A 21,595-nucleotide genomic window follows, 5' to 3' on the forward strand; every position below is an offset into this window, starting at 1 on the left:
TTGCATTTGTCTGTATTAAACTGCATCTGCCACTTCTCTGACCACTGCATCAATCTATTCAAATCATCTTAGAGCACTCTAATGTCCTCATTAGAATGAATTGGACGGCCTATTTTGGTGTCATCAGCAAATTTGCTTATGTCGCTATTTATTCCCTCATCTATGTTGTTTATGTAGATTGTGAACAACAAGGGGCCCAACACTGACCCCTGCGGAATACTGCTTGTGACGTGCCAGAATTCTGATTTCTCCCCATTTACGCAAACTCTCTGCTGACTATTTGTCAACCATACCAATACTGACAAGATGATGAGTAAGACATGCAACAATTAGTACAGCACCTATATTGATGAAATGTTTCCCCTCCTTTGTAAATTTCATCAGACTACTACAGAGATCTTGACTATTCAAATGATAGTCTGCAGTGCATGTATCTTATTTATCAGAGCAACTGCTCCAGGATTACCTATTAGAGACTTGTACAGTGCCTTGGGAATGGCTGGTGCTTACTCCAATTCCTTGGAGCAAGTCCCTCATAAGCATCAAGATACCTCTCTTGATGGGTACAAATTTGAAGAAAAAAAATGAAAGTAATTATTATTTTACCTGCAACTATCAGTTCATTACATCAGTAAATGTCTGATAAAATGGATTAATAAGGGAAAGGGGTGTCTGCTTTAGTGAAAAAATCTGCCATGTTGAAAATTTTGATTAAATAGACTACAACTATGGGACATGGACAAATGCCCAATAAAACTGACTTGGTCTGCTGTACGTATTGATGACACAACCAAACATACAAAGAAAAACTAAGATACCGAAGCATGCTTGTACAGCATCTCTCTCTTTCTCTCTCACACAATGATTGCAGACAATCATTTAGACTGAAATCAACCTAAACTATAATATAAAAAACACTAATACATATGAAAATGGTAATTAAAATATATTCACAGAGGTGAAGGCTTCTTGTAAACAATCACTTCGTCTCTGGCAGTATAATTAACAGTTGGACATGCATGGCTTACATCCACCACCACCAGCATCTACTGTAACTCCCCCACCACCACCACCACCACTTACGATATACCTTACCTTAGATGAGTTCCAAGTTTTTTTTTTTATACTCCCAGAGCCTGGCCTTGGGCCAGGCTCTTCCAGGTAAAAATAAGACCTAGAATAGTCATCTAACAAACAAGCAAATTTTATTTCTTTGCAAGATTACATTGAGAATATGAAAATACAATAATGAGTTGCAGTGCAAAGAGCCACTATTATGCCTAGACATTATGGGCAGACTTAATTTAATGGCTTACAGACTACTTAATACTAAATGAAATGATCATAGTTTGTTTAGGTTGTACATCTCTCTCTATTTATAGTAGACATTAATTGTACTCAAATTACAATAGTTTCAATAATAAATATTGAAATTATATTATGGGAATATAACATTGTGAGTTTGGGAGTGTGTGTAAAGGTAGAAAGTTGAAAGTGAACATAGAAAAGAGCAAGGTGATGAGGGTATCAAATGATTTAGATAAAGAAAAATTGGATATCAAATTGGGGAGGAGGAGTATGGAAGAAGTGAATGTTTTCAGATATGTACTTGGGAGTTAACGTGTCGGCGGATGGATTTATGAAGGACGAGGTTAATCATAGAACTGATGAGGGAAAAAAAGGTGAGTGGTGCATTGAGGTATATGTGGAGACAAAAAAAACGTTATCAATGGATATGGGTGTGAAGCTTGGGTTGTGAATGCAGCAGCGAGGAGGCGGTTGGAGGCAGTGGAGATGTCCTGTCTAAGGCCAATGTGTGGTGTAAATATTATGCAGAAAATTCGGAGTGTGGAAATTAGGAGAAGGTGTGGAGTTAATGAAAGTATTAGTCAGAGGGCTGAAGAGGGGTTCTTGAGGTGGTTTGGTCATTTAGAGAGAATGGATCAAAGTAGAATGACATGGAGAGCATTTAAATCTGTAGGGGAAAGAAGGCGGGGTAGGGGTTGTCCTCAAAAAGGTTGGAAGGAAGGGGTAAGGGAAGTTTTGTGGGCGAGGGGCTTGGACTTTCAGCAGGCGTGCATGAGCGTGTTCAATAGGAGTGAATGGAGACGAATGGTATTTGGGACCTGACGATCTGTTGGAGCGTAAGCAGGGTAATATTTAGTGAAGGGATTCAGGGAAACCGGTTATTTTTATATAGCCAGACTTAAGTCCTGGAAATGGGAAGTACAATGCCTGCACTCTAAAGGAGGGGTTTCGGGATATTAGCCGTTTGGAGGGATATGTTGTGTCTCTTTATACGTATATGCTTCTAAACTGTTGTGTTCTGAGCACCTCTGCAAAAACAGTGATTATGTGTGAGTGAGGTGAAAGTGTTAAATGATGATGGAAGTATTTTCTTTTTGGGGATTTTCTTTCTTTTTGGGTCACCCTGACTCGGTGGGAGACGGCCGACTTGTTAAAAAAAAAAAAAAAATAAATTGTGAGTTGTTGAAAGTAGTTTACAGTATGAGAATGCTACAATTGGGTGTAAGGCAGTATTGTTTTGGGTAGGTATTTTTACTACAATGTAGTATTAATCAATGTATGAACTTTGGGTATCATGTTTTGAAGTTTTAAGATTTAGGTAATTGGGAAATTTTTTGGTAAAGTTAAATGGTGAGTAAGTGGTTTTTGAGAAGTCTTAAATTGATGTTCAGACTGAGTTACTTTATTATTTACTGGTAATGAATTCCAAATTTTGGGGCCCTTTATGTGCATAGAGTTTTTACACAGTGTAATATGAACTCAGGATACATAAAAAATATATCTGTGTCTTGTGTTATGGTCGTGTGTCCTGTTAAGGTTGGTGAGGAGAAGTTTGAGTGGAGGGTTTATGTTTGAGTGTAGTGTTCTATGTATGTAGTAGGCACATGAATAAGTATGAATGTTCTTTACGGTGAGTAGTTTTAGACTTTTGAATATTGGTGGAGTATGCTGTCGGGAGTGGGAATTTGTTATCATTCTGACTGCAGCCTTTTGCTAGGTTATTAGTGGTCCTAGGTGATTTAATGTCATTGATCCCCATGCACATACTCCATATGTGAGATAAGGGTAGATGAGTGAATGATACAGTGCAAGGAGAGCTGATTGTGGAACATAGTACTGTACTGTATCTTTGATAGTATGCCTACTGTCTTAGAGATTTTCTTGGAAATTTGTTGTATATGCATGTAGAATTTGAGGCAACTGTCAAGTTGGCTTTCTATTAATTTTCCCTCTGTGAGTCTTGTGATGTGTTATCTGCTTAGTGTTAAGTGGAACATTTGCAGCTCTGTTTCTAAACTGAATGAAATAGGTTTTGTCAGTACTGAGGGCAAGCTTATCAGTCATAAGAACATAAGAAAGGAGGAACACTGCAACAGGCCTGTTGGCCCATACTAGGCAGGTCCTTTACAATTCATCCCACTAACAAACATTTGACCAACCCAATTTTCAATGCTACCCAAGAAATAAGCTCTGATGTGCAAGTCCCATCCAGGTAGATCTTTTCTGCAATTCGGTATTAAGTGTTGGCCAGTATGGCTGGGTTTGCTTGAGAGAAGACGCATGTTGTGTCATCTGCAAATAATAAGGGTTTGAGTAGTTGTGATGCATTCGATAGGTCATTGATGTAAATGAGAAAGAGGAGTGGGCCAAGGACACTTCCTTGTGGGACACCAACTGTGATTGGTTGAGTGGAAGAGTTTGCTCCATTTGTGTACACATATTGGCTTCTGTTACTAAGGTACGACTTTAGGTAGTTGAAGGAGTGCCTTCTTATACCATAGTGTGTTAATTCAATGTGCAGCAAATCATTGTCAACTGTATCAAAAGCTTCACGTAAATCAATGAAGATTCCCAGCGGGACTTCTTTCTTCACGAGAGTGTTGTGTATTAGTTCTAGCATGTGTATAATAGCATCATTTGTGCTTTTATTAGTCCCGAATCCAAACTGACGGGTTTAGTATGTTGTGTGAGATGAGGTAGGAATAGATCTGTCTATGAATTAATTTTTCAAAGATTTTAGAGAGCAGAGGTAAGTTAGATATTGGTCTATAGTTATTCAAATCTGCTTGATCACCTCCTTTGTGGATCAGGGTGACCCTCGCTATTCTGAGAATTGCTGGGAAGGTGGAGGATTCGATGGATTTATTAAAGAGTGTCGCAATAATTGGTGACAGTACTTGTGAAGCTTTTTTGTACATAAAAGGTAGTAAGTTATTTATGTCTTCTGCCTTCTTTTTAAGGGTGTTGATGATGAGCGAGACTTCTGTTGGGTTGGTTGGGGCTAGGAATAGTGTATTCTTTTAAGTGTCCATGAGGTAGTCTGATGGACGGGTGGACACTTAAGTACCTACTTATTGCTAGATGAACAGAGGTAGCATGTGTAAGGAATAATGTCCACTTGTTTGGGAGCAAACTTGGGTCCTTCAGGTGTGAGCCCAAGGGTCTACCACTTGTGCCATGAGTACAGCATCCACCACCAGAATCCACTACTAGCATCATCCACTACTCTCCCACCAGTTAATGTTACATAATAGCTAATGAGCTATCATTAAATGACTTGCAATATAATTGTGAATAAATAAGGAGACTAATACTTACTTTCTTCATTGTTTATTCCTCCCAAGAGGTTATAAGTATGTGAGCATGCACAAAGACAATAACAAAGTAAGGCAGGGTAGGCCAGTTGCCCCTCATATAGTGAAAATGGATAGGTTAAGCCTGGACCGTAAAAACTTGGGATTGAGCAGAATTGGTCCATGTTATCAACCATACGCCCAGACCGGACAGCCATCTGATACAGAGGATCTGGTCCACTTCATGGCTATTTTTAATCAGACATCCCATTAAATGTACATGTTGAGCCTTTGGCCACATTTTTTGTAATTTTTAGCTGATAACAGCTTTATAAGACTCCATGTTATCAAACGTTCACTGTTTGCTACAGTATTTGGGAATTTATGTAGCAGGCTTCTGGCAGATCCAGAACTTTGTAGTACCAAAGAGATAAATATTCTCTTCCTTCAACTACCATATTCAATTAATAGCTACCAGGAGGAAATAATATCATATTAAAACTGAAGCACTAATCCACAGGAAGAAACCTTATCCAATTTTAATCAGTGTTTCTTACTGAATGTCAATATAAAAGGGAATTCTCAAGATAATGTAAAAAAAAAAAAAAAAAAAAAAATACAAACTAATAAGCATCAGGATTAGTCTGCCTGAAATGCTCATGCAAATTTTTCTGAAAACTTACTTGTATATAAAAATAAATAGTAGGAAAGAGGAAGCAATGAATATGGAGAATGACAATTCTCCGAGGCTCTCTTGAATCAGTGGGAAGGTGAGGCCCACAACGAGGTTACCAAACCAGTTGCTGGTACCACCCAGGGATATCCCAATTGACCGTGGGCCCACCGGAAACATTTCTGCCGAAGTAAAATGTACACATTAACTGAATGCTTTATAATCTGATATTATTTCTCTAAATTAATATTTCATAAAATAATGACACCTAAATAGTGCTTGTGTTGTGTATGCACAGTTGTCAGTAGTTAGTGGTTGTACCAGACTGCTCTAGTGTATGTTTAACCCTGTAGCACTCTACAATGACCAGAAAACTGTCATAAAGTTAATTATACACTTTATTATCTGAGTAATTAAGTAAGGCAATTTTCTTTGTGTTTTCCTCAATCCACATATTCAATAATTTTTCCATTCTGAAGTTTGAAGCATCTGACAATGTAATGAGAAAGGAAGGCATCTACAGTCAGGACTAAGATTCATATTAGGAATGGTGTATATAAGGGATGCTTTAATTTATGAATTGACCTTATCTTTATCTCCTTTACCCCTTCACCTTTCCTATATTTTCATTGGCTTCCCTGTCTTCTTCCTTGTTGGGTTCTGTCCTATGAGGGTTTTGTCTCATTGAGATTTTGTCCTACCCTTGTGGGCCATTACTTATCCTGCAGGGTTCCTCTGTTCTCTTGTTCCTAAAGACTTCAACTATTATTTCTACCACTATTATTTCATCACTAACACTCCACTCTTTGCCCTTTTTTTTACTGCCACTACTATGTACTTTTTTATTGCCACCTCCATCACTGTTGCACTACAGGTCTCCCTCAACATTCGCGTTTTCAACTTTCGCGGGCTTCACACATTTGGGAATTCCCAGCCGCCAAATTATATTTAAATTTCCCGCCGCCTGCGCGTCACTACTACCCTCCCTCCGACCCCTGCAACTGGCAGCCAGCCCTCCCGCCACTCAGTGTAGCGAGTGTTTTGTTTGTTCATTATTTGCTATTAAACTACAGTATAAATAATGTCAACCCATTCATGACTGCATATTGGAATGGCCATTCGGACAGGTATTGGATAGTGACATCATTTGTTTACTCTTGAACACGGCAAAGAATCGAACAGCTCTCCTACTGCTACTGCTAATAATAATAATAATAATAATAATAATATATACATACAGACATCTAGGGTTTTTCTTCTTTTTCTTAATAGCCCTTGTTCTTGTTTTTTTCCCTCTCTATTGGCCATGGGAAGTGGAAAAGAATCTTTCCTCCGTAAGCCATGCGTGTCGTATGAGGTGACTAAAATGCCGGGAGTAATGGGCTAGTAACTCCTTCTCCTGTACACATGTACTAAAAATGAGAATAAAAACTTTATAAAACTGGGATGCTTGAATGTGCATGGATGTAGTACAGATGTTATGAATGAAAAGAAGTTAGATGTCCTGGCCCTAAGCGAAATAAAGATGAAGGGGGTAGGCAAGTTTTGTTGGGGAGAAATAAATGGGATTAAGTCAGGAGTATCTGAGAGAGTTAGAGCTAAGGAAGGGGTAGCAATAATGTTGAAGTACCAGTTATGGAAGGAGAAGAGGGAATATAAATATGTAAATTCAAGGATTATGTGGATTAAAATAAGGGTCGGATGTGAAAAGTGGGTCATAATAAGCATATATGCACCTGGAGAAGAGAGGAGTGTAAAGGAGAGAGAGAGAGAGAGAGATTCTGGGAGATGTTAAGCAAATGTATAGGAACCTTTGAACCAAGTGAGAGAGTAATTGTGGTAGGGGACCTAAATGCTGAAGTAGGAGAAACATTTAGAAAGGGTGTGGTAGGTAAGTTTGGGGTGCCAGGTATAAATAATAATGGGAGCCCTTTGATTGAACTTTGTATAGAAAGGGGTTTAGTTACAGGTAATACATTTTTTAAGAAAAAAAAGGATAAATAAGTATACAAGATGTGATGTAGGACATAATGACGTTAGTTTGTTGGACTATGTATTGGTAGATAAGACTGTTGAGTAGACTTCAGGATGTACATGTTTATAGAGGGGCCACAGATACATCAGATCACTTTCTAGTTGTAGCTACAGTGAGAGTAAAAGGTAGATGGGATACAAGGAAAATAGAAGCAGCAAGTAAGAGAGAGGTGAAGGTGTATAAACTAAAAGAGGAGGCAGTTAGGGTAAGATATAAATAACTACTGGAGGATAGATGAGCTAGCGAGAATATAGGCAATGAGGTCGAAGATGTATGGGGTAGATTTAACCCTTTCCGGGTCCCCAGGCCCTCTCCCAGACTTGTTCTCAGGGTCACCCAAATTTCAAAAAAAAAAAAAAAATATTTTTTCTTATGAAAAGATAGAGAATCTTTTCCCGATCATAATGACACCAAAAATTTGAAATTTGATGGAAAACTTACGGAATTATGCTCTCGCGAAGTTAGCAGTCTCGACGATGTTTACGCATCGGCGGTTTTGCCCACTTTGAGCCCTATTTTCAGCCAATTCCAGTGTGCTAGTCTACAAAAATCATAACTATTTCGCTAGAACTCCATTTTTTCTATCGAATGAGTACAAGAAACCACCCATTTACCGATTTCAACTATCCAATGCAGTGGTCAGAATTTAGCAATTTTGCCAATTTCACACAAATTTCAAAAGATGCCAATTTCCAAATAGGGTCCAGAATAAAAAAAAAAAACATTCCTGGCATTCTGTTCATTAGTCACGTCTCCACGCCCCTCTTACATTCTTTTGCTTTCCACTTTGAATTTTTATTCTCACAAAAAAATAGAAGATTTACTGTTATGCAGACTACTGAATTAGTGTAGAAATGGGATAAATAATAACGGCGGACTTGTGAAAGAATATTAGACTCACCAGTTGATGTGTATTGGACGCTTAGCATGATTTGTTTACTTTTGAACTTTGGTAAAAATCGAACATTTCTGCTACTTGAGCTCAATTTCAAGGTACTTTTCATTGTAAAACCAGTCAAAATCATCTCAATTTCTGTAATATGTCTTCCATTCTATAAAATGAGACCAGGAAAACTAGAATACAACAATAAATGCCATACGAAAATACAGTGCAAAGTTGCTGTTTTAATCCAAAAACATGGTCAAAGTTTTCTTTCTCATTACGCACTGTGTGCTGCAAGATTTTTTTATACTGTGCACACTGACCATATAGACCCATTCTTTCGTATGTAGGCCTACCAGCTTTCTCTCATTAGATTTGAGGGCGCTAGAATTTAGGCGTACTAGTGCATCAAAAACCCTGGTGCGTAAGCCGTACTAGTACGTCCAAAACCCTGAAAGGGTTAAGAATGTAGTGTTAGAGTGTTCAGCAGAAGTCTGTGGTTTCAGGAAAGTGGGTGTGGGAGGGAAGAAGAGCGACTGGTGGAATGATGATGTAAAGAGGGAGAAAAAGTTAGCATATGAGAGGTTTTTACAAAGTAGAAGTGATGCAAAGAGGGAAGAGTATGTGGAGAGAAAAAGAGAGGTTAAGAGAGTGGTGAAGCAATGTAAAAAGAGAGCAAATGAAAGAGTGGATGAGATGTTATCAACAAATTTTGTTGAAAATAAGAAAAAGTTTTGGAGTGAGATTAATAAGTTGAAGCCTAGGGAACAAATGGATTTGACAGTTAACAATAGGAGAAGAGAGTTATTAAATGGAGAGTTAGAGGTATTGGGAAGATGGAGGAAATATTTTAAGGAATTGTTAAATGTTGATGAAGATAGGGAAGCTGTGATTTCGTGTATAGGGCAAGGAGGAATAATAACTTCTAGGAGTGAGGAAGAGCCAGTTGTGAGTGTGGGGGACGTTTGTGAGGCAGTGGGTAGAATGAAAGGGGGTAAGGCAGCTGGGATTGATGGGATAAAGATAGAAATGTTAAAAGCAGGTGGGGATCTAGTCTTGGAGTGGTTGGTAGGGATTGGCAGAGAGCATGCATAGTTCCTTTGTATAAAGGCAAAGGGGATAAAAGAGAGTGAAAAAATTATAGGGGAATAAGTCTGTTGAGTATACCTGATAGTGTATGGTAGTTATTACTGAAGAATTAAGAGTAAGACGGAGTGTAGGATAGCAGATGAACAAGGAGGCTTTAGGAAAGGTAGGGGGTGTGTAGACCAAGTGTTTACAGTGAAACATACAGTGGACCCCCGCATACCGTTGGCATCACATACCGTTTATTCCGCATACCGCTCACTTTAATTGCAAAAATTTTGCCTCGCATACCGCTCAAAAACCCGCTCACCGCTGTTCGTCCGAGACGCGTCCAATGTGCACCTTAGCCAGCCTCACATGTTCCGCCGGTGGCATTGTTTACCAGCCAGCCTCCGCGGTAGCATCCAAGCATACAATCATAACATTTCGTATTATTACAGTGTTTTTGGTGATTTTATCTGGAAAATAAGTGACCATGGGCCCCAAGAAAGCTTCTAGTGCCAACCCTACAGCAATAAGGGTGAGAATTACTATAGAGATGAAGAAAAAGATCATTGATAAGTATGAAAGTGGAGTGCGTGTCTCCGAGCTGGCCAGGTTGTATAATGAACCCCAATCAACCATTGCTACTATTGGTGGTACAGCTGCTGCTGCTGCTGTAGCATCGTCTGCTGCTGCTGTAGCATCGTCTGCTGCTGCTGTAGCACTGTCAGCTGCTGCTGCTGCTGCTGCTGTAGCATCATCTGCTGCTGCTGTAGCATCGTCTGCTGCTGCTGTAGCATCGTCTGCTGCTGCTGTAGCATCGTCTGCTGCTGCTGTAGCATCGTCTGCTGCTGCTGTAGCATCGTCTACTGCTGCTGTAGCACTGTTGTTGGTGTGGCTTATTGAGAATATACCAAGAAACAATTAACCCCAGAGGATTTTCCACCCAGGATAACCCAAAAAAGTCAGTGTCATCGAAGACTGTCTAACTTATTTCCATTGGGGTCCTTAATCTTGTCTCCCAGGATGCAACCCACACCAGTCGACTAACACCCAGGTGAACAGGGAAAAATGCCTGGAACTAGTGCTCATATTGGTGAATTTAAAGCCAGCAAAGGTTGGTTTGAGAGATTTAAGAATCGTAGTAACATACACAGTGTGATAAGGCCTGTTCTGGAAGAAAATGCCAAACAGGACCTACAGTACTCAGGAGGAAAAGGCACTCCCAGGACAGTGTCTCATCAATCATTGCTGCATCTTCAATAAAGGTAAGTGTCATTTATTCTTCATTTAGTAGACTAGTACATGCACAATATATACTGTGCATGTACTACTCTACTATTGTGCATGTATCCTTCTCTTTGTGTGTAGGAAAATGTATATTTCATGTGGTAAAAAATTTTTTTTCATACTTTTGGGTGTCTTGCACGGATTAATTTGATTTCCATTATTTCTTATGGGGAAAATTCATTCGCATACCGATTATTTCGCATACCAATGAGCCCTCTTGCACGGATTAAAATCGGTATGCGGGGGTCCACTGTATAGGTGAACAGTATTTAGATAAGGGTAAAGAGACTTTTGTGGCATTTATGGATTGGAAAAGGCATATGACAGGGTGGATAGGGGGCATTGTGGCAGATGTTGCAGGTGTATGGTATAGGAGGTAGGTTACTGAAAGCAATGAAGAGCTTTTATGAGGATAGTGAGGCTCACGTTACAGTATGTAGGAGAGAGGGAGATTATTTCCTGGTAAAAGTAGGCCTTAGACAAGGATGTGTGATGTTACCGTGGTTGTTCAAAATATTTATAGATAGGGTTGTAAGAGAAGTGAATGCAAGGGTCTTGGCAAGAGGTGTGGAGTTACAAGATAAAGAATCAAACACAAAGTGGGAGTTGTTACAGTTGCTCTTTGATGATGACACGGTGCTTTTGGGAGATTCTGAAGAGAAGTTGCAGAGGTTGGTGGATGAATTTGGTAGGGTATGTAAAAGAAGAAAATTAAAAGTGAATATAGGAAAGAGTAAGGTGATGAGGATAACAAAAAGATAGGTGACGAAAGATTGGATATCAGATTGCAGGGAGAGAGTATGGAGGAGGTGAATGTATTCAGATATTTAGAATTGGACATGTCAGCAGATGGGTCTATGAAGGATGAGGTGAATCACAGAACTGATGAGGGTAAAAGGGTGAGTGGTGCACTTAGGAGTCTGTGGAGGCAAAGAACTTTGTCCATGGCAGCAAAGAGGGGAATGTATGAGAGTATAGTTGTACCAACACTCTTGTATGGGTGTGAATCATGGGTGATGAATGTTGCAACGAGGAGGAGGCTAGAGGCAGTGGAGATGTCATGTCTGAGGGCAATGTGTGGTGTGAATATAATGCAGAGAATTCGTAATTTGGAAATTAGGAAAAGGTGTGGGATTCCCAAAACTATTATCCAGAGGGCTGAGGAGGGTTTGTTAAGGTGGTTCGGACATGTAGAGAGAATGGAACAAAACAGAATGACTTCAAGAGTGTATAAATCTGTAGTGGAGGGAAGGCAGAGTAGGGGTCAGCCTGGGAAGGGGGTAAAGAAGGTTTTGTGTGTTAGGGGCTTGGACTTCCAGCAAGCATGTATGAGCGTATTTGATAGGAGTGAATGGAGACAAATGGTTTTTCATACCAGACATGCTGTTGGAGTGTTAGCAAAGTAACATTTATGAATGGATTCAGGGAAACCGGCAGGCCGGACTTGAGTCCTGGAGATGGGAAGTACAGTGTCTACACTCTGAAGGAGGGGTGTTAATGTTGCAGTTTTATAACTGTAGTGTAAAGCACCCCTCTGGCTAGACAGTGATGGAGTGAATGATGATGAAAGTTTTTCTTTTTTTTTCTTTTTCGGGCCACCCTGCCTTGGTGGGAATTGGCCAATGTGTTAATAAAAAAATAAACAATAATAGGAGTGAGCATTAGCCTCAGCGCTCTTCCAAACATTTCACAATAATCCATTGTGTTTGGTGCTTGTAGACTGTGTACGACTGCAGTGGTGGAGGCAATGGTTGAGGCAGTGGTTGAGGCAGTGGTTGAGGCAGTGGTTGAGGCAGTGGTTGAGGCAGTGGTTGAGGCAGTGGTTGAGGCAGTGGTTGAGGCAGTGGTTGAGGCAGTGGTTGAGGCAGTGGTAGAGGCAGTGGTTGAGGCTGTGGGTTAGGCAGTGGGTGAGGCAGCAGTTAAGGCAGTGGTTGAGGCAGCAGTTGAGGCAGTTGTAGAGGCATTGGTGGAGGCAGTGGTTGAGGAAGTGGTAGAGGCAGTGGTTGAGGCAGTGGTTGAGGCAGTGGTATTTAATAACATATGTACATGTTAATAATAATAATAATAATACATGTTATTAATAATAATAATAATACAACAGAAGGAAATTGTACAAAAATATGAGGGTTGAAGCAGTGGTGGAGGCATTGTGAGTCAGTGTGGCTTTGTTTATGCTGGAGTGAGCATTAGCTTCCGCACTCTTCTAAACATTTCACAATAATCCATTGTGTTTGGTGCTTGTAGTTTGAGTGTGACTGCTACATAATTAACCATGATAGAATTGAAGAAAGAAATTGTACAAAAATACAAGGCAGTGGTGGAGGCAGTGGTATTTAACCCTTCGACTGTTGCAACCCCCAATCCTAAGGGGTCTCCTGGTGTGGCAAAATTTAAAAAAAAAAATTATTTTTTCTATGAAATGATAGAGAATCTTTTCCTGATTGTAAAGACACCAAAAAAACGAAATTTGATGGAAAACTGACGGAATTACGCTCTCGCGAAGTTAGCGACCTCGGAGATATTTACAAATCGGCGATTTCGGCCACTTTGAGCCCTATTTTCGGCTAATTCCATTATTCCATCCAACCAAACTCATAGCTATTTCTTCAGAACTCCATTTTTCTTCCATCGATTGAGTACAAGAAACTGCCCATTTACCGATTTCAACTACCCAATAACATGGTCAGAAATTTGCAATTTGGCCAATTTCACGAAAATTAAAAAATATGACAATTTCAAAATAAGGACCAGAATGAACAATGCAGACATTCCTGGCTCTAAAATAACATTTTCTTTGTTCATCAGTCATGTCTCCAGGCCCCTCGGATATTACTCTTGCTTTTTATTTTGAAATTTTATTCAAACAAAAAATAGAAGATTTACTGTTATGCAGACTACTGCAATACTGTAATAATTGTAAAAATTACATCAACCCATTCATGACTGCATATTAGAATGGCTATTTGGACATTTATTGGACAATGACATCATTTGTTTACTTTTGAACATCGGGAAAAATCAAACATTTCCCGTACTTTGTGCTCCATTTCCAGGTTCTTTTTATAGTAAAATTAATCAAAATCACCTCTATTTCTATAATATAGTTTCCATTCTATCAAATGAGACCAAGAAAACGAGAATACAACCACAAATACTATACGAAAATAGACCACAAAGTCGGCATTTTAATTAAAAAAAAACGGTCGGAGTTTTTTTTTCTCATGCACTGCGTGCTCCAGGATTTTTTTTATATGGTGCACACAGACCCATTCTCTCATGTGGGCCTACCAGCTTTCTCCTGCCTGATTTGAAGCTGCTAGAATTTATGAGTATATATACGTCAAACACGGTACCTCGTAAACGTATATATACGGCCGCTACAGTCAAAGGGTTAATAACACATGTTATTAAACCATAACATGTATGTATATAGTACAATGTTTTCACATAATTTATGATTGTTCATGGTTCAACAAGTTAAGGAAGCAGTACAGTGGACCCCCGGGTAATGATATTTTTTCACTCCAGAAGTATGTTCAGGTGCCAGTACTGACCGAATTTGTTCCCATAAGGAATATTGTGAAGTAGATTAGTCCATTTCAGACCCCCAAACATACACGTACAAACGCACTTACATAAATACTTACATAATTGGTCGCATTCGGAGGTGATCGTTATGCGGGGGTCCACTGTATTGTATTATATTTCCCTACAATATATTGGGGCACCAAACATTTGCGATTTTTCAACATTCGTGAGGCTCTTGATCCCCTAACTCTCGCGAATGTTGAGGGAGACCTGTACTTCTAACCCTTTCAGGGTCCAGAGGCCAAATTTCGAAGTGTGCACCAGTGTCCAAGAATGGAAAATTGCCGAAATTATGCTCACGAATTTTGATGTGACTGCGATATTTACGCATTGGCAATTTTGCCAATTTTGACTCCCATTTTAGGCCAATTACATTATTCCAGTCGACCAAATTCTTAGCTATTTCACTAGCATTACTTCTATTCTATCGATTGAACACAAGAAATCGCCAAGTCAACTGTTTCAACTACAAAATAAAGTGATCAGAAATTGGTAATTTGGACAATTTAATGCAAAGTTCAAAATATTCCAATTTCAAAATAGGGACCAGAATAAACAATGCAGGCATTCCTGGCACTAAACTAACATTTCCTCTGTTCATTAGTTATGTTTTCAGGCTTTACAAATGAATTCCATTTTTATTTTTTATTCACATAATGAATTTTTATTCAAACCAAAAAAATAGAAGATTTACTGTTATGCAATATTGTAATAATTGTATAAATAATATCACCACATTTGTGAACGTATATTAGAACTACCAGCTGGCATGTATTAGACGTGTGAGATCATTTGTTTACTCTTGAACATCGTCAAAAATTCAACATTTCCACTGCTTTGAGCTCAGTTTCAAGCCATTTCCAGCATTAAAACCAATCAAAATCATTTCTATTTCTGTAATATATCTTCCATTCTATCAAATGAGACCAAGAAATTGCAAATAGTACAACTATAAAAAACATACAAAAAAACACTGCAAAGTAGCTGTTTTAATCGAAAATTACGGTCTCAATTTTTTTCTCTCATCATGCACTGTGTGCTGCAGAATTTGTTTTATGTGGTGCACACATACCACATAGATGTATTCTCTCATATCTAGGCTCAAATTTACTGCTCACAGCTTATCAGAGTGAGCTGAGCTCATGGCGTCGATCTACAGTTTGGACCCTCAACGTAAAGCCGTAGATTTACAGCATAGACCCTGAAAGGGCTAATACTACTATACTTCTACTGTTACTACTATATTTTTCCCTCCTGTTCTACCCTTCCCATCCCCCCCTCTCTTTATATTCTGGCTCGCTTCCCTTTAAACTTCTCTGTATGCCTAGTTAACCCTTTGAGTGTCGAGACCCCTGCTTGCAAACTTTCTTGTAGTGTCGAAGAATTAAAAAAAAAAACTTTTTCTTATGAAATGACAAAGAATCTTTTTCCGAAGGTAATGAAACCAAAAGTTTGAAATTTGATGAAAAACTTATGGAATTATGCTCTCATGAAGTTAGCAGTCTCTGTGATATTATGCACTGGCAACTTTACCCACTTTGAGCCCTACTTTAGGCCAATTCCTTTGTTACGCTCGACCAAACTCGTAGCTATTTCGCTAGAACTCTTTTTGTTCTATCAATTGAGTACAAGAAACTGCCCATTTACCTATTTCAACTACACAAAAAAAGGTGATCAGAAATTACAAATTTGGCCAATTTCACACAAAGTTCAAAAATGGACAATTTCAAAATAGGGGCCAGAATAAACATTCCTGGGACTAAAATAACATTTTCTCTGCTCATTAGTCACGTCTCCAGGCCCCTCTATGGATGGGACGTGCAACTATGACCACCCTAGAAAATGCCATGCCCATATGACAACAGGAAAATGCAAACTCCCTTCCTGTAAGCTTTTTCACCCTGAAATGTGTACCTCTTCAGTACAGGAAAGACTGTGCTATAACTTAAATTGCAAGGCATACCATCTAAAGGGGACAAAAAGATACAAAACATCCAGGCCATGGGAAAACCTGGGTAGCCACAGCCACTCAAGAGGGAGAGGTTTTTTAGTGCCAGGAAGGAAAAAAAACTGGCAGGAAATGGCAGAAATCGTACACCAAATCCAGTCATTCCTGGAGTGGAACCACAGTCGATGGCCTCCACTCCAAACCAACAGATACAGATACTAATGCCGGAAAAAAAATCCCCCCCCAGTACCAACAATACCACCAGTCCGATAACATTCTTCTTTGCAAATATACAGGGTCTAAAGCCAACAACAAACAACAAAATACCTTTCATCCGTGGACTGCTTGCAGAGGCAAAGGCAATGTTCGCGGCTTTCACTGAGACCCACATAAAGGATCACTTGGACAATGAAATATGGATCCCAGGTTACAACCTATACAGATGTGACAGAGTGAACAGGCAAAAGGGGGGGGTTGGCCTGTACATTGCAGAGTCACTTGTTTGCACAGAACTGCTTAATGCCTCAAATGACGTAGTGGAAGTTTTAGCAGTAAAGGTCGAGAACCAAAACCTAGTCATTGTGGTAGTCTACAAGCCTCCGGATGCAACATCCCAGCAATTCCAGGAACAGCTGTTAAAAATTGACCACTGTCTGGAAAATCTTCCAGCTCCTGCACCCAACATCTTGCTCCTGGGGGATTTCAACTTAAGGCACCTAAAATGGAGGAATATAGCAAATAATATTGTTGCAGTAATAACACCAGGAGGCAGCTCTGATGAAAACTCACACTCACACGAGCTTTTAAATCTCTGCACAAAATTCAATTTAAACCAGCAAATAATAGAGCCTACTAGACTGGAGAATACACTAGACCTCATATTCACTAACAATGATGATCTGATAAGAAATGTCACCATATCAAAAACAATATACTCAGATCACAACATAATTGAGGTTCAGACATGTATGCGAGGAGCCCCAGACCGACAAAATGAGACTAGTCACGAGGGAGCATTCACCAAATTCAACTTCAATAACAAAAACATAAAGTGGGACCAAGTAAACCAAGTCCTAACCGATATAAGCTGGGAAGATATACTAAGCAACACAGACCCAAACTTATGCCTAGAACAGATTAACTCGGTGGCACTCGATGTATGCACAAGGCTTATTCCTCTAAGAAAAAGGAGGAGTAGATGTAAAATAGAAAGAGACAGGCGCTCCCTTTACAGGCGACGGAAAAGAATAACAGAGCGGCTAAAAGAGGTCAATATATCTGAAATGCGCAGGGAGACACTGGTCAGAGAAATAGCAAGCATCGAACTTAAGCTAAAAGAATCCTTTAGGAGTCAGGAATCGCGGGAAGAACTAAAAGCTATAAATGAAATCGAAAGAAACCCAAAGTATTTCTTCTCCTATGCCAAATCAAAATCGAGAACAACGCCCAGTATTGGGCCCCTACTTAAACAAGATGGGTCCTACACAGATGACAGCAAGGAAATGAGTGAGTTACTCAAGTCCCAATATGACTCAGTTTTTAGCAAGCCGCTAACCAGACTGAGAGTCGAAGATCAAAATGAATTTTTTATGAGAGAGCCACAAAATTTGATTAACACAAGCCTATCCGATGTTATCCTGACGCCAAATGACTTCGAACAGGCGATAAATGACATGCCCATGCACTCTGCCCCAGGGCCAGACTCATGGAACTCTGTGTTCATCAAGAACTGCAAGAAGCCCCTATCACGAGCCTTTTCCATCCTATGGAGAGGGAGCATGGACACGGGGGTCGTCCCTCAGTTACTAAAAACAACAGACATAGCCCCACTCCACAAAGGGGGCAGTAAAGCAACAGCAAAGAACTACAGACCAATAGCACTAACATCCCATATCATAAAAATCTTTGAAAGGGTCCTAAGAAGCAAGATCACCACCCATCTAGAAACCCATCAGTTACACAACCCAGGGCAACATGGGTTTAGAACAGGTCGCTCCTGTCTGTCTCAGCTACTGGATCACTACGACAAGGTCCTAAATGCACTAGAAGACAAAAAGAATGCAGATGTAATATATACAGACTTTGCAAAAGCCTTCGACAAGTGTGACCATGGCGTAATAGCGCACAAAATGCTCGCTAAAGGAATAACAGGAAAAGTCGGTTGATGGATCTATAATTTCCTCACTAACAGAACACAGAGAGTAGTCGTCAACAGAGTAGAGTCCGAGGCAGCTACGGTGAAAAGCTCTGTTCCACAAGGCACAGTACTAGCTCCCATCTTGTTCCTCATCCTCATATCCGACATAGACAAGGATGTCAGCCACAGCACCGTGTCTTCCTTTGCAGATGACACCCGAATCTGCATGACAGTGTCTTCCATTGCAGACACTGCAAGGCTCCAGGCGGACATCAACCAAATCTTTCAGTGGGCTGCAGAAAACAATATGAAGTTCAACGATGAGAAATTTCAATTACTCAGATATGGTAAACATGAGGAAATTAAATCTTCATCAGAGTACAAAACAAATTCTGGCCACGAAATAGAGCGAAACACCAACGTCAAAGACTTGGGAGTGATTATGTCGGAGGATCTCACCTTCAAGGACCATAACATTGTATCAATCGCATCTGCTAGAAAAATGACAGGATGGATAATGAGAACCTTCAAAACTAGGGAGGCCAAGCCCATGATGACACTCTTCAGGTCACTTGTTCTATCTAGGCTGGAATATTGCTGCACTCTAACAGCACCTTTCAAAGCAGGTGAAATTGCCGACCTAGAAAATGTACAGAGAACTTTTCTTTTTGATTATAATAATAATAATACAGAGAACTTTCACGGCGCGCATAACGGAGATAAAACACCTCAATTACTGGGAGCGCTTGAGGTTTCTAAACCTGTATTCCCTGGAACACAGGAGGGAGAGATACATGATTATATACACCTGGAAAATCCTAGAGGGACTAGTACCGAACTTGCACACGAAAATCACTCACTACGAAAGCAAAAGACTTGGCAGACGATGCACCATCCCCCCAATGAAAAGCAGGGGTGTCACTAGCACGTTAAGAGACCATACAATAAGTGTCAGGGGCCCGAGACTGTTCAACTGCCTCCCAGCACACATAAGGGGGATTACCAACAGACCCCTGGCAGTCTTCAAGCTGGCACTGGACAAGCACCTAAAGTCAGTTCCTGATCAGCCGGGCTGTGGCTCGTACGTTGGTTTGCGTGCAGCCAGCAGCAACAGCCTGGTTGATCAGGCGCTGATCCACCAGGAGGCCTGGTCACAGACCGGGCCGCGGGGGCGTTGACCCCCGAAACTCTCTCCAGGTAAACTCCAGGTAAACACAAAAACTAGATGATTTACTGTCACTCAGGCTACTGCATAAATGTAATAAATGTATAAATAATATCAGAACACTTGTGAATGCATATTAGACCCACCTACAGATGTGTATTGGATGAGTGACGTGATTTGTTTACTCTTGAACATCGTCAAAAATCTAACATTTCCGCTATTTTGAGCTCAATTTCAAGCCACTTTTATTAGGTAAACTATTCAAAATCACCTCTATTTCTGTAATATATCTTCCATTCTATCAAATGAGACCAAGAAAATGACAATACAACCATAAATACCATACGAAAATACACTGTTTTAAGCTAAAAACACTGTTGCAGTTTTTTTCTCATTATGCACTGCTTGCTGCAAGATTTTTTTTATACTGTGCACAGTGACCATGCAGACCCATTCTCTCATATGGCTTTCTCCTGCAAGATTTGAAGTTGCTAGAATTTTGGTGTTGTATTACGGGACCAACACTGGCTTCAAAGCCGTAATTTTCCGGGACCGACACCAAACGGGTTAATGGTCCAAGTTGGGCTGAAACATAAGTTTGACTATTCTATGTGCAGGTTGTGAAGTGAATTAATATTGTTGAAGACTTACCAGTAGCAATCATGAATGGGACAGGACCAAGACCCATGCCATAAACTAGTACAAATGACAGAAGAGCTGCTATGGCAACAAATGGTGCATATGGAGAGGTAGAGATGAGTTTGAGGGCCACCATGAGCACTATTTGACAAAAGGTACACAATGCCACAGAAGTTAGTAGTAACACTCTACGCCGACAATATCTGCAAGACAAAAAAAAAATCACTGCAATAATTAAGTTAAATAATTTACAAAATAAAACAGTTTTAGTCTATCATAAATATTTTTGACTAATTACATAACTGTAATACTGCACTATAATATCTGAGTGTCTAGCAAGTTCTCAATATCCAGAGTATGGTACACTCCAGCATTTAATACTTAACTCATTTCAAGGATCAGCGCTGTATGACCCTTGTCGGTTTAGCGCTTTTTTTGATTATAATAATGATTTCAAGGATGGGTCCCCTCATGGAAGGTTCCTTGATGTTGGTGAGGGGCTCTTGATTTAGGGAATTGGAACTGTGCTTCAGTTCCCCGAATTAAGCCTGAATGCCTTCCACATCCTCCCCCCCCCCCCCGGGCGCTGTATAATCCTACGGGTTTAGCGCTTCCCCTTTGATTATAATAATCAAGGATGGGTGCCTTGATGCTGGTGAAGGCTCTGGATACAAGGAATTGGAACAACCCTCCCTTTGGATTAAACCTGATTACCTTCCATTTCCCTTGCACTGTAGAACCCCTATGGGTTTAGTGCTTCCCTATGAATACACTACTACTACTGTACTTAATGGCTCAGCCAGTAGAACAGGAAAACCTAACAATATAAATTCTTCTGGAGCCACCCTTTTAATAAATACTGTTGCCCTCGTTGTACAAATGCAAATACAAAACTTTTTTTTTTTTAACACACTGGCTGTCTACCACTTAAGTAGGGTGATCCAAAAAAGAAAAACCACCATCATCACTATCATTGTCTTGCTAGAGGTATGCTGTCAATATTACAGCTCAGATGCCACTCCAAACTGCAATATCCCCACCTCTCCTAAAGAATGCAATAATTTTCAGTAATAGTCACTTATATACAGTTGAGCTATGAAAGCTAGAACAGATTTAAAGCAACTCTGGCTTGACAGGCTGTCTTTGCCCAGCCCTCCCTGCTCCTGCCCATGTACCATTTATGCCTACAGTAATTAACGAGATTTTGTGTAATTAAAGTCTTACTTGATAAGTGGCACAGCAAGTATTGCCATGAAACAGTTGACAGCCCCAGCGCCTATTGAAGCACCTTGACTCTGGTACATGTTCAGACCTGCACTCCGAAAGATCAGTGTTGAGTAGTAAAACACCTAAAATAAAATATATACTGTGTATGAATGAATTCTGCAATATCAGTGATCTCTCATACATATGAAAAATAAAATGCATAGATAACAAATGAAGACAGGAATTTTATAATAGTTATGGCTTTATATTCTTATGGCTATGCACATTTTAGTGGCACAATAAGGAGGCAAATAGGATATACAGCATAAAGATATTATTTGGTCATTACAAGGGCAATAAAA

At 39.9% G+C, this 21,595-nt stretch overlaps 2 protein-coding genes across 6 annotated transcripts in view; one reads left to right on the forward strand and one right to left on the reverse strand.

Annotated features, from left to right (window-relative positions):
• LOC128698773 (guanine deaminase) overlaps positions 1–21,595 on the forward strand; it is a 131,481-nt gene that overhangs the window by 105,614 nt on the left and 4,272 nt on the right. The window lies entirely within an intron of this gene.
• Positions 1–21,595, reverse strand: part of LOC128698771 (solute carrier family 2, facilitated glucose transporter member 5) — a 92,636-nt gene that overhangs the window by 5,987 nt on the left and 65,054 nt on the right. For 4 of the 5 annotated variants that reach the window (XM_070097705.1, XM_070097702.1, XM_070097703.1 and 1 more), the window contains 3 exons: positions 21,252–21,376; positions 20,040–20,230; positions 5,285–5,456 (listed from right to left, as the gene is read on the reverse strand). In XM_070097705.1, coding sequence (XP_069953806.1) covers positions 5,285–5,456; positions 20,040–20,230; positions 21,252–21,376 — 488 coding nt within the window. Of the gene's footprint in view, positions 1–2,504; positions 3,601–5,284; positions 5,457–20,039; positions 20,231–21,251; positions 21,377–21,595 lie in introns of those variants that run through there. The other variant, XM_070097704.1, reaches the window with a different exon arrangement.

Source organism: Cherax quadricarinatus, chromosome 59, assembly GCF_038502225.1.
Source record: "Cherax quadricarinatus isolate ZL_2023a chromosome 59, ASM3850222v1, whole genome shotgun sequence".
In the NCBI taxonomy this organism is placed as follows: Eukaryota; Metazoa; Arthropoda; class Malacostraca; order Decapoda; family Parastacidae; genus Cherax; species Cherax quadricarinatus.